The sequence below is a fragment of the Ambystoma mexicanum genome, chromosome 2p (assembly GCF_040938575.1).
Source record: "Ambystoma mexicanum isolate Mex_15411 chromosome 2p, UKY_AmexF1_1, whole genome shotgun sequence".
Lineage (NCBI taxonomy): Eukaryota > Metazoa > Chordata > Amphibia > Caudata > Ambystomatidae > Ambystoma > Ambystoma mexicanum.
The window spans coordinates 1,240,986,553-1,241,001,979 of NC_090923.1; the positions used below are offsets into that span (position 1 = coordinate 1,240,986,553).

The following is a 15,427-nucleotide window of genomic DNA, read 5'->3' on the forward strand; positions in this document are numbered from 1 at the left end:
CGGCAAAGCCCAAAGAGAGCGTCACAGAGAGCACCATGTCTGGTTACATTTCTGATAATGTAGTGAGAAACAAATGATTTTCTCCTGTGTAATTGTGGCCAACTCTTACTGCACCACATGCAATGAAAATTAGGGTCCTGTGCACACCTGTGGGCTCACAGTGCAATTTGCACCCATCATGGCAGTATGCCTGCATTTTCAACCTGACCGATTTCTGGGTGTGTGCCCACCTGCTCCATGATCTGTCCTGTTTCACTGGGCCCCCAAAGTTCCCTAGACCTAGACCAGGTCCAGGACAGACAAGCTGCACTTCACCTGTCCTCTGCAGCAACTCGTCTCCAAGAGGAGCACTGATTGGGAATCCTTTTTCGCCAGACTCGGATATCAGCCCTTAGGGTAAAAATAAGCAGACCGACTCACTCAATTGTCCCGGTTAGTCAAGGACATTGCCAATGCCACCGCTGCATCGTTGTCCCGCAAATAGTTGGCCATACGAACTACGGTACTCAAACCGTACGGCTCTGGATATCTTTGTAGCCTCACAAGCAGGCATCTGTGCAGTCGTAAAAAGTGACTGCTGCACATTTATACCAAATTACACAAGCAATATCACTCACATTGACATACTGTAACCCTTCTACACAGTAACAGACCTCCTGCTCATTTGGGTCCTGGATTGTAGGGTTACTAGGACCGCTAGGTGCATCCATTGGTCAGATCCTGCTCATCACTGTGGTCATAATCTTAGTGTTGTCCTGTCCGTCAATGGTCTTTAAATGCCTTGGTCGATGTGCACTCGGGTCTTGATTGGATGTTTCCCAAACTGTCCAAGTAATGCATTGTCAGGTTACGAAGGACACAATTTGCCCTGTTGGGGTTACGGAGGACACAATTTGCCCTGTTGGGGTTACGGAGGACACAATTTGCCCTGTTGGGAGGTGTGCTCCATTAGGGACGTGTGTAAGGAGACTGGAGTGAAGGTCTCATAGAAGGGGACTGTGGAGGAAAAATAAATAAGGCATCGTCATTTATATAACCCAAACCCCCCCCACCCCATCATACGGTCAGTGTACCATTATATTTCGGTTTTTCACTAGTGATGTTTAAACAACTGCCTCTAGCTTGCATGAGGCAAGATGGTAGCTTGTACTGCGCTTGTCCGTTAGAAAAGCACTTCATTTCCCAAAAGAAGGCTCGCCTTTATCCGTTCACTTCCGACGCATATCTCGTTTGGCACAAATAAGTGTTCAATGCCCTTGCTTTCCTGCTGAAAAGCAGCCTTAGCTGGTGGAAGTCATATTACAAGGACTCTACCTGCATCAGAGCTAATGCAAAACCTTAGGGAGTATATTCACCTTGGAGAAATGTATTACACTATGTGGTCTTCACTGACAGTTGGAAGACGTATGGAGGGCGCGCCATCCTCATGAGAGGCAATACTCGCATTATTCCACCCCGCAGCAACTGCACACAAGGCTGGATTATGTCTTTGTCATTCCAGAGATACGGACAGAGATCACGCAAGTTGAATATAAAGCTAGAGTCCTTCAGACCACTCGCCCCTGACCCTTAGGTGGCAATGTCCCCTGAGAGCAAGAATCCTGACGTGGCGCCTCAGGGCAGAGGCGCTCAGAGACCCCCTTTTTAGGGAGGACATGAGGGAAGAGATTGTTAGCTACTTTGAGACGAATAGGGGCAGTGTGGACTCGGCGGGCCCATTGTGGGAGGCTTTCAAAGTTGTGATGAGAGGAGTGGCTATAGCAAAATCTAAGGGGCTGCAGGGAGAGATCCTGGCGGACCTGCAGGAAAACGAGGGAGAACTGAAAAGGGCACTTAAGGGAGAAGACAGTACCAGCCAGGATGCCGATCTGATACCAAGACTGCAACAAAAGTGCACAGGGCGAGGTTGTGTAACCTCAACTATAAAAAGTACATAGAGAGACAGCATGCGGAGGGAGACAAACCAGGAAGGATCTTGGCATGGTTATATAAGAGTGAAACCCCTACACTCCCGATCAGAACAATAAGGGATGACGGAAGGGTGGTGGATACCCAAGAGGGAGTTAATCAGGAATTTGCATGGCTGCTATATGGGGATGATGGAGGACAATCTTGCAATGATAGCAGAAACACTGGAGGACATAGGATTGCCGCAGATTAGTGCTGAAGAAAGGGAGGAGCGGGACACACAGATTACCTTAGAAGAGCTGGAAGAGGTGGTGAGACAGTTGCCAACTAGTAAGACGCCGGGGGAATGATGGACTCCCAAGTGAATTTTACAAAATATTTAAGGATGAGGTGCTACCCCCGCTGCTAGATATGTTGAATGAGGCGTATGAGCTAGGCAGATTGCCAGAGTCAGAGAAGCGATTATAATACCACTTCCCAAACCTAACAAGCCGGGGCACAGCTGCAGTTCCTATAGACCCCGGTCAATGTTAAATCAAGATAGTAAAATTCTGACTGCCGCTTTGGCAAACAGGCTAAGAAGGGTCATAGGCAAATTAATACATCTGGACCAGACGGGCTATGTCCCCAATGGAAACATATCCAATAATCTTAGAAGGCTCCACAGAGTCATTGAATATGGAAATGAAAGTGCGGACGAACTGGCAATTGTGTCGCTGGACGCAATAAAGGCCTTCGACTCAGTCAAATGGCCATGGTTGTTGGCGTCCCTTGCTGGCTATGGGATGGGTCCAGGATATCTACGGTGGGCTAAAATGTTATACAGTGAACCGTTGGCCAGAGTTAAAACGGGGTCAGTAATATCAGAAAGGTGGAAACTCCGAAGGGGAACCAGACAAGGCTGTCCATGGTCCCCCATGCTTTATATTTTGGCCCTGGAACCCCAAGCGATCTATTTAAGGCAATATGACACGATAGGCATCCCGGTGGGAGGTGATGACACCCGATATCCCTATATGCAGATGACATACTATTGTATTTGCGACACACAGAGGAAACCTCCCATCTATTTTGGAGGTGATGAGGAGGTATGCGGAAATGTCTGGTATAGCGGTGAACCCTCAGAAATCTAGCATGTTCCCATTAGGTGTATATAAAGGGATCCCCCCCCCCAAAACAACTACCAGTGTTACAGTACCATGGGCAGCTAGCACATTTCGCTATCTTGGAATAGATGTATCCCACACGGTTGAAGAGCACAAGTGCAACACAGAGGTAGCCATTAAGAAAATTGAGAATTGCATGCGGTTCTGGGTAAAGCTGCCTTTAGCAATGATGGGAGGTAGTGCAATGTTAAAGATGGTGGTTTTGCTTAGGCTCCTGCATTATTTCGGGAACATCCCACATTTGATACCAAGGAAGTTTTTCAGTAGACTGGACAGCATGTGCAGGGACTTCTTGTGGCACGGTACACGATACAGAGTAGCCCTCTGGAGGCTGCAGAATTTTCACGAGAAGGGGGGGTATAAAATTGCCTAATTATGAAGTCTATCACGTTGCAAGTCAGCTGCAATATGTGGCTAAATGGCTCTCGGAGGAGGTAACATCTGAAACCACGTTGTTCATGCGGGACTGTGCCACGTTTTATCTGAAGGAGGTTATGTGGTTGCCCCCAGCAGTAATGGACGGGCGCCCAAAGATGATGGTACTCGGGTGGAAGATGTGGCGTAGGGCTTGTCAATTGATGGAGAACCCATACCCGTGCTCCCCACAGGTGCCACTGGTCGCACTGGCAGGCGGAGAAGAGCAGTTAAGGAAGATAATCAGAAACCACTGGGAGCCAGCTGGGATAGCGACAATGAGGGATATTTGGCAGGATGGGACTATAGCAGGCTGGGGCGGAAACTGGGCTACACATTGGCCAATATATCACGTACCATAGACTGGTGCGGAAGATCAAGCGAACGTGGCCCGAACCGGTACTGGAAGAAGAGCCAGACGCTACTATAGACATAATATAGGATATAGCAGAGGGGGGGGGCACGAGACGTCCAGAATATACGCGATGTCCAAAGTAGGAAAGGAGGTGGCGCAGCTGAGACTAGAATGGGAAAGGGAAGTAGGAGCCCCGATGGAGGACGGGATGTGGGAAAGAGTCCAAGGGTATCACAAGAAGGTGTCCAGCAACGCAAGACTTAAACAGATGCAACTGTATATTACGCATAGGGCGTATCTGACACCCCAGAGGATAGCCAAGTTAAAAAATGCAGGACGACAGGCATGCCCAAAATATGAGGAGGAGAACCTGGGCATGGTGCATATGTTTTGGTCATGCCCGATTACTGAAAGCTTCTGGGGGGAGGTCGCACAAACTTGCAGAAAAGGGTATCGAGATTGTGGTGGACACTGTGTGGGCCTGCCTGTTAGGTGGGTTCCCTAGGCCACGTAAACGTGGACACGTAAGCAAACTGAAAGAGCTGGCATATGCGCTTGCGAAAAGGAGAATTGCTATGGGATGGAAGACATGCCACAAACCACGATTGGAGGTATGGTGGAAAGATTTACAGAAATGGGCAGAGGCGGAATCCATGGTATGGCAAGAGGCTAGCAGTGCTGGGGGGTCGGGGGGGGGGGAGGAGGAGGCTGAGACCTTGATGGCCTGGAAACTACTGATAGCAGAACTATTTGGGTCAAGCAAGACCCATCAGAACCCCCGGAAAGGAATACTCTATCACAAGATGCAAGGATAGAACATCAGTAGAAATAGGCTCGTAATGGGGGGTGGGATAAGGGAAGCAGTGAACGCGATTGAAGAATGTATAATTGAAATGTTATTGTATACACTGCAAGTTTGGTTGGTGTTTGTTTAAATATTCAATAAAATGGTTTTTAAAAAAATGTGGTCTTCACTGACACCAATGAGCACAGTAGGGTGCAGCTGGCTGTATAATGAGTTTGTTCTCTGTCAGCAATAATGTTGGAAGGTGCGACTGCCAGGTTGGGACCACCCCCATGCCGCTTGCAGTCAAGTATCCATGTGGGTATAAGACCGGGGCAATCACTTGCGGCAAAGTCTTGTGGTGCCGTTGGTTGGGTCTGCTACCGCTTTACTAATAAAGTGTTAATCAATCCACCGGAATCATGAGTGGTCAATTTTTCCACTGCACCGTGGCCAGGAAAAGGACTTTTCAGGGGGGGCAGGGGGATCTGTTGTGGCCTGTGCTACTAAGCTCTCTGGGGAGGTAGGAGTAGACATGAAGTGGAGGAGCAGTAGCAGTGCTTTGTAGCCAGATCCCAGTCAACCGCAGGTGCAGAGGCAGGCCTTTCCCCATGCTTCTATCACAGGAGATTCAACCTCCACATTGAAAGACGCCTTTGTCTTTCTTTTGGGTCCTTCATCCAGAATATCGGTCACTTCAAACTGAAATTCGGACTGGATGGAGCAAACTAAGGGTGTCCGCAACATTGGTCATCAACCTCTGGAAAAGAATTTCCAGTTCAGGGCAGCTGCCAGTACTTGCATGGCCTTCACCCTACCTGTAAAACTCCTCTGGGAAGTCTCACCCCTCTTTGGAGACCAAAGGTTCAGAACCAATTGGAATCTGCTTCCCCTCTTTTTCCTAGATCTGGTATGTCTTTGACATAAAGATCTTGATGGGGAGAGGAGCATATTCCAAAAGTGCTCAGGTGTTCACAACAAAGGCATAACCGGCGCAGAGAACTATGCCTGAAGGCAGAATCCAACTGGGTTGTGAAGCAGGTGTAGTAAAGACATACATCCTCCCTTGGGTGTATGCGAGTAGTCCACCACGGGTATCCTGCCGGTCTCGGAAGACTCAGTGGGTCCTGCTGTGCAGAAAGGCACCTGTGGTGCTGAAGTAGTCGACACTTAAGCCTTGTCAAAGAGTGGGGTGGAATATTGGGTGGCAAAAGTTATCAAAGCAGCAGCCTCTGGGATTCCTTTGAGGGGGTCACTCAGTTTCTTAAAACGAAGAATCAGGGTGCAACAAACATCCACTCAGTGAAGGAGACCTTTTGCTGCGCTTTTCTTCCCTCCTTGCACAGGGGGTGAGGGGGGGGGGGGGGGGGGGGGGCAGTGGCTCTCCTCAGATCCACTTTACTCCCAGCGAGGCCACGAGACTTCACAAGGAAAAAGTGAAGATCTTTGCTACCCTTCACCAAAGAGCCTTCAGGTGCATGAACTGGCACGACCCACAGTTTTGGGTGACGTGATCTTCACCCAGGTAGTAAAGCCAGATCCTGTGCGCAACTGGCAGACAAAGGGATTGAACCCAGAGGCTTATGAAGGATTAGGCATGGCATTGAAAATAATTGCAACATTTCAAAGTAGCGTGTTCCTGAAGCATACAAAGTGCGTGAAAAAAAGGAGTTCATGGGCGCAGCACCTCAATATATACTAGCCAAAATGTTATGTCTGTATTCATTTAGTTTATATAGCGCTTTCAATCAAAGAGCTTTACATTAAACAGAATACATAAATATAACAGTAGAAGCAATTTACAATCATGAATCGAACCAATAAAAACAGTAAGTAGAGCAATTCATCTGTAGGGGAAGGGGAAAGCGGTGAGGGAGAAAACAGGAAGGGAATAGGGTGAAAATGAGGGAGGAGAAGGGGAGGGAAGAGGGGATCATAGGGAAGATTCAAGGGAAGGGGAGAGAATGAGGTGGGGAAGGTTTCATTGCGGCGAATGGAGGAGGAGAGATTTCAGGGAAGAGCGGAAGAAGGAAAAGGTAGGAATGGAGCGGATTGAGAGAGGTAAGGCGTTCCAGTGCAGGGGCGCTAGGTGCCGAAAGGAGTGGAAACAGGAGGAAGCACATGGGGAAAGAGGGGGGTGGGGGGGGAACGTGTCACGGAGCACGTTGAGTCAGCCAGAGCCGCGCTGTGTTCCATATGGAAAAATCAGATGAGGAAATCAGTGGGAGGAAGACATTTATTAGAAACACAGCGAGGTCAATCCACTGAATTGGGTTGGGCTGAGATTGCATCCATCTCACTCCTCGTTCCAGTTAGACGGAACCAGCTTGCAGGTTTGAGTTATGCATGTCAACCCTCCTGATTCCGTCCGTTTCTCTCCCCCCCCACTCCACTGTGCATGCCAGATCAAATCAAATGCCTTCAGAGATCCATAAAGTGATAAATCTGTTGTTTAGAGACTGTCAAATGTTACTATGGTTTAGGAAGAGTATTTATTGGTTCATAAGGTTGTAGAGGTTAACATTTACACAGATTCCCCTGTAGTTTGGTTACAGGTCCTCAACGATGTGATGGGTTCTGATTAAGTTTCTGGGAAGTAAACAGAACGTTTAATAGTATCACCATCACTTTCTGAATTTGGTATGACCAGATTTAATATTTTTGGTGGGCTGCAAGAAGAGCCAAGGTATCAAAATACTTTGGCCAATTCATACAAATGTGCATAAATTTCAGTTCAAACTAAGTTGCCCAGGGAAACCCACCCGTCCATTCTCTGACATACACAGCTCTGGAATTCTACAGCAATCACTCACCCAACATCCCCCGAGCTGCGCTTCATTAGCATTCACCAACATAAATACCCAGGAGAGAGGCTGCAGCCAATCAGGTAGCCTAAAACACTAGCTGTATCCACCAGTACAAGACCACATTTTATCCAAGCACCTCCACATGTGGAGCAGTCATCTCCAAAGTGGGCCCTGCCCCAAGCCCTGTTGCGTCCTCCCCCACCCTCCCCAAAGCCCCCACATTTTTCTCTTCACAGGAAATGGGGCATGGGTGAAATGCACACATCCCTTTTTGAAAAAGAAATGGAACCCATTAGCGCTGTTGAACAGAAGTCTCAGGGTGCCAATTGAGAAAGTGACCTGGGATAGATTGGGCCAGAACTTTAGCCCCCACTTTGCTGTGGCCTACCCGGGCTCAGAATGGCAGGCAGTTACTGGCCCAGTCCGCTCCCGCCCAGGGTCATGAAGGCTGCATTCAGGCATGCATAGTGTAGCATGCAGCCAACCAAAATAATAACAGATAAACTCAAGACCTGATACACACTTTGATTTATATAGGTATATAGGGGTTTTGCAGATAGTCATAATTCCCACCAGGAAAGTGTTTTTAGGACATCTGTTGGGCCCTTGGTTGAGGGACCCTTCAACTCAGCAACAAAGAGGACAGTTTAAGCTCTTAGCTAACCTGTATATAGCCGAAAAACAGTAAGACTAAAGTATTATTGATTGTGGCACCATCAGGATAAGAAAGTGCAGAGTGACATCACATGCAGAGTCCAAATCTAAAGCTTTAAACAAAGTAACCTTTCTGGGTCAGACTGTACTTTAGGAAACCCCAAGCAGATGGTTAAGGGGGTGAATAGGGAGACAATAGTTTTAGTCAACACTCCAGCGATAGGTTAGGGGAAAAACAACCAAGATGGGGCATTTGAGCTTCTGGTACACAAACATCCCGTTGCTCTTAAGTCGCAGGACCAGATTCCCAGGCCACCAGCCCTCCCTGCCCCATACTCTTCCACTATTCTAGCGTTTAGCACAATGGACAAAATATACCTCTATTCTTGGCACACCAAGCAAAGCCACTCCTGACAATGCTTATTACTACAAAATTCTTTAAAATTAACTAGAGAAAAACAAACCACCAACACCAATGTGGCCCTTTATAATGAAAGTGCACTGGAATTTGTCCTTTACAATTTGGAGGACGCCCCACTCCAGCTTTTCTTTTTTTACAAGTTAGAGCTCTATGTGAACCATTGGCCTTAAACAATCTAGTACCATAATTTAGCTGGCAATTGTTTAAGTCCTAGAGCAGAAGAACAGTTTACACTCCACCCCCCCCCCTTCTCCTGCTATTCCGAAGAACCATCTGCGTTTTACTCCAGAGGGTTGGGCGCTTTACACAGTCTCGGGTGACAGCAACTGCCTAAAATTACATCAGACAGGCACCAGGGATAACACCAAATCTTGAAAGTGTAGGTCTTGCATCACTAATGCTTATGCCCCTATACAGGCCACATCACCTTGGCAATCTGGGATCCCAGCTAAGCTTGGATGTTGCAGTCAGACTACAAGTCACCTCACGGCACACACCGGGTTAGTGCGTTTGTCAAGGTCACTTGGATAGGTCTACAGCACCAACACCAACAATCGTTTTCTTCACAGTGGACTTATACGAGCAATCAATTAATACACCCTGTTGCTACATCACTATTGACCATTTGGACACTTCAATTACTAGTTATTGGAGTGCCTGCAGCCTGGGTTAGCATGGATTAAAAAGGTTAACCATAAGAGAGACCCATCCATTGTTATGTTACTATTTATCGCACCAAACAGTTATTTCAATCAGGATGCCTCTTGCCCATGCAGTATGGAATCAAATTTAGTAGTCGGGCCCCAAAGTCGGCACAGTGTCAGTATACTCATGTTACACAAGCGCTAAAAAACAGTTTAGCAAACAAATTGTTCCAATAGAGCACAGTCCAGTTTCTGCAGCCATGCTTTAAAGGCAGACACACACACACTTTGTGAGCAGCCATGAAGCTCCAAAAAAGTCATCCAATGGTGCAAACCCTGCAAAAAACTAAATTGAATTTCCATGTGTCTTGTCCAGTAGAAACAGCAGACCTGCTTCTGAAAGATATACGTCCCTGACAGACTTGTCCTTGGAGCTGGACTTAGATCTAGCCCTAAAGGCAGGGGTGTGGAACATCTAGCATGTAGCTGGGTCTAAAAGCAAATCCTCTCACTCGATGCAAGGTACTAACATGCATCAGAAACACCCAAGCCAGAAATCCTTTAAGTTCTATGAGTGACAATACATTTGTATTCAAGTATGCTTAACTACAAAGTCCAACTATGCCTGGATTCTTGGGTGCAGGGAGACATGACATGTCTACAGGGTCATTTATACTCTTCCATAATTTAGCTGGTGGCCTTGTAGCAGAATATGTTAACTGAATGCACTTCAACACACATTTGTTTGCACGTCACACAATTTGAGTGCGGAAAACCATAAGGATTTGTTTCCTATAGTTGCTCCTGGGAGAGGAAGATCCATGTGCACAGAACTGCTGAGACGCAACATTACCGAAGGAGCAAAATTTTTTTAACAAAAAATAGTAGGACATTTTGGAAATCGCAAAATTACATTTATTTTTGGGGCCTCACTATTCTGAAAGTGCCCTTACTTCAGGATTGGAGCATAGTCTCAACATAAGTGCAAATATGGATAGTCTAAGATCTTTAAGAGTCAGTTAAGCATACATATGCCAATCTATGCATAAGCCTGCATCAATTCAAGATATCAACTCATGCTTGTGTGGAGATGCAAGGGTGAAAATCCGGAATATATGGCTAAAAACCTGACCATTCAAACAACCCCCCCGCCCCCCAGCCCATGCGCCACCCCGGTTTACCAACCTTTTGCAGATAAGCCCACATCCATGCTCTTATAAGAAAGCCCATGGATAAGCCAAGAGGCACCCTAGCCTCTCAGGGTTAGGATGTAGCAACATACTGTTCCCTGTGTGAAGTAACCTTGCACAGTTAACTGTTGACCTTATTTGGGGGCAGATTACACAGCTCAGGGTATTCAATGGGAAGTCATAGGTATCCAATTGGGTATGGGACTTACAAAAATATTTCTGCTTTACAATTAAAAACATTTTTACTCTTGTAGGCATTTCTTTGCACCTAGTTATTCATGAAATAATTGAAGATACAGGTTGCTCTTTTCAGATCAGGCAGTAACAGTTTATTCCTGTACTGTGGCACTACGGGTCCAAACATATCCACTGAGTGTTGTGGCTGAAAGCAGGGGGATAGGCTACAATATTTTCTACTCAATATGTTACTTTTTTGGAAGTAAAAGTGGCCAATACTGTTCTGTGTGCTATATACAAGTCTAAATTGAGTCTTTAAATATGAACTGTTATAGAAAAGAAAACCTTTTGATGGTTGCCAAATAGGAACTACAGATGGGGGTAACTGATGAAAGGACTTAAACCATGTTCTTTTCCACCATTATGAAAAGAGCTAAACAGTATTACCAAAAATGTGCAACAAAAAGAAACCATCACTGAACCCATTAAGGACATTTCAAATCATCCAAATTATCTGATCCTTACTACCCTTGCATGTACCACTTAATTTGACCTATACTTTGGCTTGCGTGTAAGAGGCATGTTGAGGAAAGAGTTGATGAGGGTTCGGTTGTCTGCGCTGGGAGTGGCTGAACTGAGTGGGAAGGCTTTGCTGGGAGGAGTCGGGGTGAGAGGAGCAGTGTGCTGCTAGATTTTGTGGGACAGACGGGGCGGTGGGAGGAGTTATGAGAATGTGAGGGCTGTGTTTAAGATTAGTGGGGTAGGTGCACATCATCTTTTTGGATGGGGAAGCGCCTGCGTGGGTCTGCCCACGCATTCGATAACTAGAAAGAAAGGAAAGACCTATACTTTGCTTGTGCAAGGACCTTTTAAACCGACATGGCGCAGTGTCTGTAAGAATTCTACCACTAGTTTAACTTCACAAACTCAATAACCGCAACATTGATGCACCACAACAAGCCATCCAGTGTAATATGGTAACAGAATCCCAAAGGATTAACCATTACACCAGCTTGTTCACCAAACGAAGCGAACACGTATTCGATATCCAGGATTCTGATCAGGGTTGGGACCTAGAGATAAAGAGAACACATTTTAGAAAACATCTTAAGAATAAGTAACTCAAGCCCCGGGCCCTGATGGGCTGACTAACCTAACACTGAAGGAACACCCTGAAGAATGAACTGATTTTTGTTTCAATCTGTTTAGAAACATATTCAAACAGGGGCAGATTCCAAAATCCCGGAAGAGCACAATCCTCGTGCCGATATTTAAAAAAGGAATACAAACTGATCCAAAAAAAATATAGGCCAATAGCCTTGCTGGATGTGTTCGTAAGATCTTTGGGACCCAATTGCTGCTGCTCTTAAACAACTGGATGCAGAGACGAATGACAATCTGGTTTTGAGTGAGGAGTGGGTTGTGGTCTCAATCTCCCCTTACTAAATCTTATAAAAATGGATGCTATCAAACAGAAATCATCAAAAGTATATTTAGCGTTCGTAGACCTGGCGCACGCTTTTGATAGTGGGGACTGCGCTAGCATTGAAAAAGTGCCCACAAGAAGAGCTTTACTCAAATACGGAGATCAAGATACTTCTGGACTTGAATGGGTTACTCTCGACACCACGAGGGGTGAAGCAAGGATGACCGGCAGGCGCTACCTTATTTAACTTCTTAATCTCAGAGGTGGGAAGAGAAATTCTAGAAGAGCGCCAAAAATAAATCGTAACACTTAAAGTTATACGCAGATGATAGTGTTATTGGATTATAGAGGAAGCACACTGCCCTCAAACCCTACACAGATAAAAACGGTCTTGTAATAACATGGCTAAAACTGAGATCTTAGTTCTCCAAAATCTTGTGGGATTAAAACCAAACAATTTAAATGTAAACTAGGTCAGGAAACTATGAAATGTTGCACCCAATCTCAATATCTAGGTATCTTAATTCATGCACAAACGACGGATGAGCCAAGGGTCCAAAAAAGAAAAAGAAAATGCAAACACCTTGCGGCTCAATGATCAACAGAAGAGTGGGTAAATTCTAGCTAAAACCGGTGAGAGAATTCTATGTTGCAAAGCTGATACCATGTTTGATATACGGGTGCAAATCGATGCTACGCTGTTCATATAAAGTTTGGAGTGCATGTAAATACATATTCTGGACTAGAATTTTACATCCACCAAAGGGTACCCCCCCCCTACTGCCTGCATTAGATTTGAACTCTGACTAATCTCAATTCACGCCAGAGTGACATGGAATATGTTATCTATATATAGAAGAGTGATTGGAGACAATGATTTACCAGCATATAATATCTTAAGGTCCATCACAAGTAACATAAGTGGGTCTATTTTTGATGAATGGGAACAAATATGTGAATCAACGCCACATCAAATAAGTGCAAATAAAGAAGAAGATCTAATAGGAAATCCTAACATGGTAAAGAGAAAGTTGTGGGACCAAGATTGGCATGAAACATCTGAATAGAGATTAAAACACAGATGCATGGCCAATGTATCAACTGAAGTAAGAGCTAGGAATACCTTACCAAAATATTTAGAACTCTTTCCATGTTACAGTAAAAGGCAGACTTTTTTGACACTACGGTTTAATGTTTAAAAAAAAAAAAAAAAAAAAAAAAAAAAAAAAAGTCCTAAATCTGAGCAGCACGGTGGAGAAGGCTGACTCTACATGCAGATTCTGCAGAGAGAAAAATGAAAAATTGAAGCACTTAGTGCTACGCTGCAGTAACTTGAGAGATGTGAGAACTAAACACCTGGGAACATAAATCAAGAAAAGACAAAATCGTTGTGGAGAGGAATGGTGGGAGTATATGTTTTCGGGAAATGAAAGAAAATTGACTTTCGCACTCATTTTTCCTGGAAGAATTGGAAATAAGATTTATGAAATAATTGGTTTTAAGTGATTACAATGGATGTACTAGTTTATATATTTTAAAACTTGTAATTAACTAAATGAAATTTTAAAAATTTAATAAAAATAACTGCAAAAAGACAATTCCTGCACAGGCAGGGGTGTACAGTGGAGAGAAGCCCATCCTTTGGTTTGAGTAGAGAGACGCCTATCCTTTTGTTAGTGCTTGTCAAACTGGGGCAGAATGGAGAACCTCACTAAAGGCAATTTTGTTCTCGCGCATTGCAAGTCTACATGGGGCTTGTTTCTTAATTTTTGGTTTTATATACAAATTTACTGCAGACAGTCGGTTACGTCACAGTAGCAGTGATCTTACCATGTGGTACCCGAAGCAAAGAAGTAAATAAACCAGCAATTGCATCCCCATAGCAAGTAAAGCCTACCTTTATTTTCATAGTGCTAGGTGCCAGGGAAGTGATCTCCTTCTGCATTCGGTCTGCAATGCCTGGGTACATGGTGGTGCCACCAGACAGCACAGTGTTGGCATACAGGTCTTTGCGTATATCAACATCACACTTCATGATGGAATTGTAAGTGGTTTCATGAATGCCACTGCTCTCCATGCCTGTTAAAAGGAAAGCCATATCAGTACAAGGAAAGCCATATAATAGCACAGGGAACAAACACAAAAAGCACTAAAATTCAAACAAGTTTGTGTATTTTGCCTGCATCTCATTCATCAGACTTTCCCTCACAATTTCTCTAAAACTGCAGATTTACACTCCTGGATAAAAGCGGACTGCTTCTTTCTAGTAAAAAGCCAGCAATTGAATGCCTTAGCACTTGTCCAAATGTGCTACAAGTTTATTTGGGTCCCTTCAATTCCACAACCTGCTCTCAAAAACAAAATGAATCCCACCACCCAAACACCAAAATGGCAACTCTCCTTTTGTCTCACAGTGACCCATTCCACAGGGCATCACTTTACACCGGATCAGAATGACATGTCCACTGTTAAACAGAACAAAACGAAAGAGTTAAATTATCTAAGAATCCAAATGTTCTATGAAAGTGAATTGAAAGCTTGATAAGATGTGCACCATGGATCCACAGCCCTTGCCATACTTGCATCAAGTGCTGCAAAGTGACATTGTTGAATTGGCCCCTCAAATGGACACTTCCATTGCAAAACAAAGGAAAAAGTAGTCTATTAGCTCTTGCGTGCAGAGTAACAAAAATAACAAACTGTACAATTAAGAGGCTACAGCTACTACAAAGCAATCTAGCAACTATACGTGCAGGATTACGCAAGCAGAACATGCATAGACATGCACCAGGGGAGAATGAATTGAAAGTGCATGTCTAGTAGATCGTTCAAGGGTAACACGTAAAGATCTGGCTGAAAGACTGCAAACAGGTTACAATAACCAGTGTGGTTCAGTAGCTTAAAACAAAGTTGAATTTTGGTAAAAATGTTCTTAAGATCACAAACTTCAAGAAAAATAAATTTTAAAAAGGCTTCATCAGTCCTTAAACGTGAAAACATTTCAAAAAACAGGTTTGCTTCTGGTCAAATGTTTAGTCTTGATCGAACCCCAAGGGTTAGGTGACTGGTTTACAAAATGAACAACACGCAAGTAAAGACAAACTTGAAACATTCAGGTTATATGTGCTGAACAATTGCAAAAGCAGGAAACCCTCAAATTAGCTTCCTACGCTAGATTGGAGCATGCTCAGACCAGGTTATCGCGAAGAAGGAAGGAAGGAATGGAGCCACCAACAGTGAGTCCCAATAGCAGGAGACCTATCATGTGATCTAGGTTCTCATTCTCTTCTACAGTTCCAAGATAACAAGATGGCCTCCACACTAAAATCCCTTAACATGGTTTGTTTAAATAAGTTAAGCTGCCATGTGTGCACCAGACACGGCCAGCGACTTGAGCCACAAAATTATTGATGTTGTGCTATATTGCAATGTTGGTGCTATGTTTAACACACCGTTCAAAGGAATGAGCAGTTTTCCATGG

The 15,427-nt window shown here is 44.7% G+C and overlaps 1 protein-coding gene across 2 annotated transcripts in view; it reads right to left on the bottom strand.

Moving 5' to 3' along the window:
* LOC138567382 (actin, cytoplasmic 1-like) overlaps window positions 1-15,427 on the bottom strand; it is a 258,349-nt gene that overhangs the window by 73,426 nt on the left and 169,496 nt on the right. For both annotated transcript variants that reach the window (XM_069645541.1, XM_069645543.1), the window contains one exon: window positions 13,844-14,025. In XM_069645541.1, the coding sequence (XP_069501642.1) occupies window positions 13,844-14,025 (182 nt within the window). The remainder of the gene's footprint in view (window positions 1-13,843; window positions 14,026-15,427) is intronic.